The 3348-nt window shown below is 46.2% G+C and overlaps 1 protein-coding gene across 1 annotated transcript; it reads left to right on the top strand.

Annotated features, from left to right (window-relative positions):
• Positions 1 to 6: 6 nt before the first annotated feature.
• ZBTB6 (zinc finger and BTB domain containing 6) lies at positions 7 to 3071 on the top strand. Its single transcript, XM_005421346.2, has one exon. The coding sequence runs from the start codon at positions 17 to 19 to the stop codon at positions 1316 to 1318; it is 1302 nt and encodes a 433-aa protein (XP_005421403.1). The 5' UTR covers positions 7 to 16; the 3' UTR covers positions 1319 to 3071.
• Positions 3072 to 3348: the final 277 nt, after the last annotated feature.

Consider the following 3348-nt stretch of genomic DNA (forward strand, 5'->3'; position numbering starts at 1 on the left):
GCCCGCGGGCCCCGCCATGGCGGCGGACTCGGAGGTGCTGCACTTCCAGTTCGAGCAGCAGGGCGATGCCGTGCTGCAAAAGATGAACCTCCTGCGGCAGCAGAATCTCTTCTGCGACGTGTCCATCTACATCAACGACACCGAGTTCCAGGGGCACAAGGTGATCTTCGCCGCCTGCTCCACCTTCATGCGGGATCAGTTCCTGCTCAACCAGTCCAGGCAGGTGCGGATCACCATCCTGCAGAGCGCCGAGGTGGGCAGGAAGCTGCTGCTGTCCTGCTACACGGGCGCGCTGGAAGTCAAGAGGAAGGAGCTGCTGAAGTACCTGACGGCCGCGAGTTACCTGCAGATGGTTCATATTGTGGAGAAGTGCACCGAGGCTTTGTCCAAGTACTTGGAGATCGACGCTTCCATGGAGAGCGGTACCCAGGCTGCTGAGGGGTGCCACTCCTCGGATGCTGAACTAAGGAGCGGGGATGAGGTTTTAGATAAAGATTGTGAAATAATCGAGATCTCTGAAGACAGCCCAGAGAACGAAGAATACCCTGTGAAACAGGAGGATGGGGATGGAGATGGGGATGGGGATGGCCCACACCCTGCAGCGCAGAGCTTGGTGTCGGAAAGGAAGGACACAAAATCCCCAGAAATATCAACAGTGGAAATCGGCTATAAAGATGATGAAATCTGCATCTTCAGAATGGATTCCATGGGTGTGGCGAATGCAGAGAATGATCATTTTCCTCAGCCTTGCACTTCCTCTAAAACAAATCTGTATTTCCCAGAAACCCAGCACTCCTTGATAAACTCCACAGTTGAAAGCAGGAATACAGAAATGCCAGGAAATCACTTCCAGGCTTTTGTTGGTGACAATCCAGAAGGAACTTCCAGTGGGGCGAATGGGTTCCAGAGCCTGGAGGATTCTGGCAGCTCATGGCGGCACCAGTGTCCAAAGTGTCCCAGGGGCTTTCTGCACCTCGAGAACTATCTCAGACATCTGAAAATGCACAAACTCTTCCTGTGCTTGCAATGTGGCAAAACATTTACGCAAAAAAAGAATCTCAACAGGCACATCCGGGGGCACATGGGGATCCGGCCCTTCCAGTGCATGGTGTGCTTGAAGACCTTCACGGCCAAGAGCACGCTGCAGGATCACCTCAACATCCACAGCGGGGACAGGCCCTACAAGTGCCACTGCTGCGACATGGACTTCAAACACAAGTCTGCTCTTAAAAAGCATTTGACTTCTGTTCATGGCAGGAGCAGCAGTGAAAAGCCTAACCTGAACACTATTACAAAAGTTAAAATAGACTATGATTGATAGCTGGGCAATTGTGGAGTCAGACTCCACAAAAAGCTCCTGGCTAGTGAAATTCTAGATGCAATTCCAGTTCCAGATCCCCTGCTAAGGGAGAGAAGCACAAACAGGTGGCTGGTGATCCAAGACAGGCCTTGGAGCAGGAAACCTGCCTGCTCCATTAAGGTTGCTATTGCTGTCAGTGAAAAAAGGAGTTTCCTAGTTGAAAGTAAACTGCAAAATATGGGAGATTATTTCATGCTTCTCTTCTATTATACTGAGCATATCTTGGTCCCCCAATGATGTTTTATATTCCTTGTTTAAAGGGCAGGCACTGCTGACTTTCAGACTATTACTGATACTGCAATAAGCTGAAGCCTGAGCCATGGTGTTGGTGAGAACAGCTGAGGGAAGGGGGTGTTTGTATTTATTCAGCAAGTCAGTTGTTCCCATCCAGTTCCTGGATCATTCATGGTGAAATCATCTCAATCATCTCCTTCCTTGCCCAAACTTTGGTAGATCTTCCAGAAAGAAGGTGTGTTCTCATACTCAAGTCTGTGACGTTTAAGGACACACAACAAAGAAAAACTAATCAAGGAATTTTTCAATTTGTCTCTTGCAAATAGAGAATTTGTAAAAGAGAAAGAAACAAACAGTATTGCCTTGCAGTTTATTTGTAACTGGACAGTCCTATGAAAAGGACTTGCTTTTAGTTTTATCAAGTTCTGAATTTTTATAAACTTCTTTCTTCTAATAGTGGGGGTTTTTCTGTCATACAAGTGTTTTGCACCAGTATTTGATAAGTTTAGTCCTGCTTGTTGCATCATAACATCTGCCTTCATTTTTTTACAGATCTTAGCTATATGCACTTGTGTGAAATTCAGCTGTGTGCTGTTGGGTAATCATAGTTTCAATGCTAATTTTGCAAAACAGGCATTTCTGTCTGACTAGCAATGGCTTAGCCATAGAGGTCTCGTACCCTGATTCTGTGACACAGTAACACAGTAATGATGTGTGTTTGCAGAAGTGTGTTTGTGCTTTCCAAAGGTTATTTTGGTTTCATCATGAGCATTGAGCACCCTGTGATGCAGTCTGTGTCTGGTACATGTTTCTTCCACTTAATGTAATATAAATAAAGAGTTATTTCAGTTGTTAATATGAGATAATGGTACTTACAACTAGCAAAAAGCAGTAGTTCTTACTCTTTCCAGTCTGTACCACGCTTTCCTTCAAGTTTCAGAAGTGCTGTTCCAAGTTCTTGCTCAGAGTCCAGAAGTCTGGCCCAAATGCTTCAGAATCTGGCTGGCTCTAAAATCTAAGACAATAGTTTTTAATGTCAGTTCACTTTCCTTCCCTGTGTCTGTGAGTGCACCAGCCTGTTTGGGTTTTATTGATCAGCTACGTGAGGGGTTGGGTGTGTACAATGTCTACCGTGCACTTTCCTGTTACTACTTGTTACAGGCATGGTCAGGTGTATGCGTGGGTATTTCCCTCATGAGCACTTCCCTGTGTGCCAAAGGGGAAACAGACTGATCTTTTGAAGTGTATTTTCTGTGGGAGCAGGTTCCGAGTTATTTTGGTCGTGCATGTAAACATGAGAGGGAGTTGTGTTGTGTGACAGGCCACCAGCATGTTCTGTTCAGTGGCTGCAGTGTCTCAGTAAGCTTTGTGGACAAACCCTGGTCTTGTGCACATGTTCACGTTAGAGGAGTTTCCTCTCCCCTGCCCCTACATGTAACCATGTCTTGTCATGACACAATAAATGAAATGCAAACAAGGCGTTGTGTCAGAAATACATCTCGATTTTCTGATCACAGTGAATAATGCTGTGCATACCTTAAGTTAGTATTTTGGCTTGCTGTGTTGAGTAAACAAGATGTAGTAAACAAAACACGGTGTTCCAGTGGCGGTCATTTAGTAACACGTTTTTCTGTCCTTCAGAGGGGTCTGTCTGACCCACTTGTGCCATTAACTCTTCCCCCTCAGGAGTCACAGCTCTGCACCGCCGTGACCTTGGCTAAGGCTGTGTTATCTCTGCGTGACCGGAGAAGCAG

This window comes from Geospiza fortis, unplaced genomic scaffold, assembly GCF_000277835.1.
Source record: "Geospiza fortis unplaced genomic scaffold, GeoFor_1.0 scaffold27, whole genome shotgun sequence".
Taxonomy (NCBI): Eukaryota; Metazoa; Chordata; class Aves; order Passeriformes; family Thraupidae; genus Geospiza; species Geospiza fortis.

What these genes read in the sequence shown, in the direction of transcription:
- ZBTB6 (XM_005421346.2), top strand. Translation starts at nt 17, where the DNA reads ATGGCGGCGGACTCGGAGGTGCTGCACTTCCAGTTCGAGCAGCAGGGC.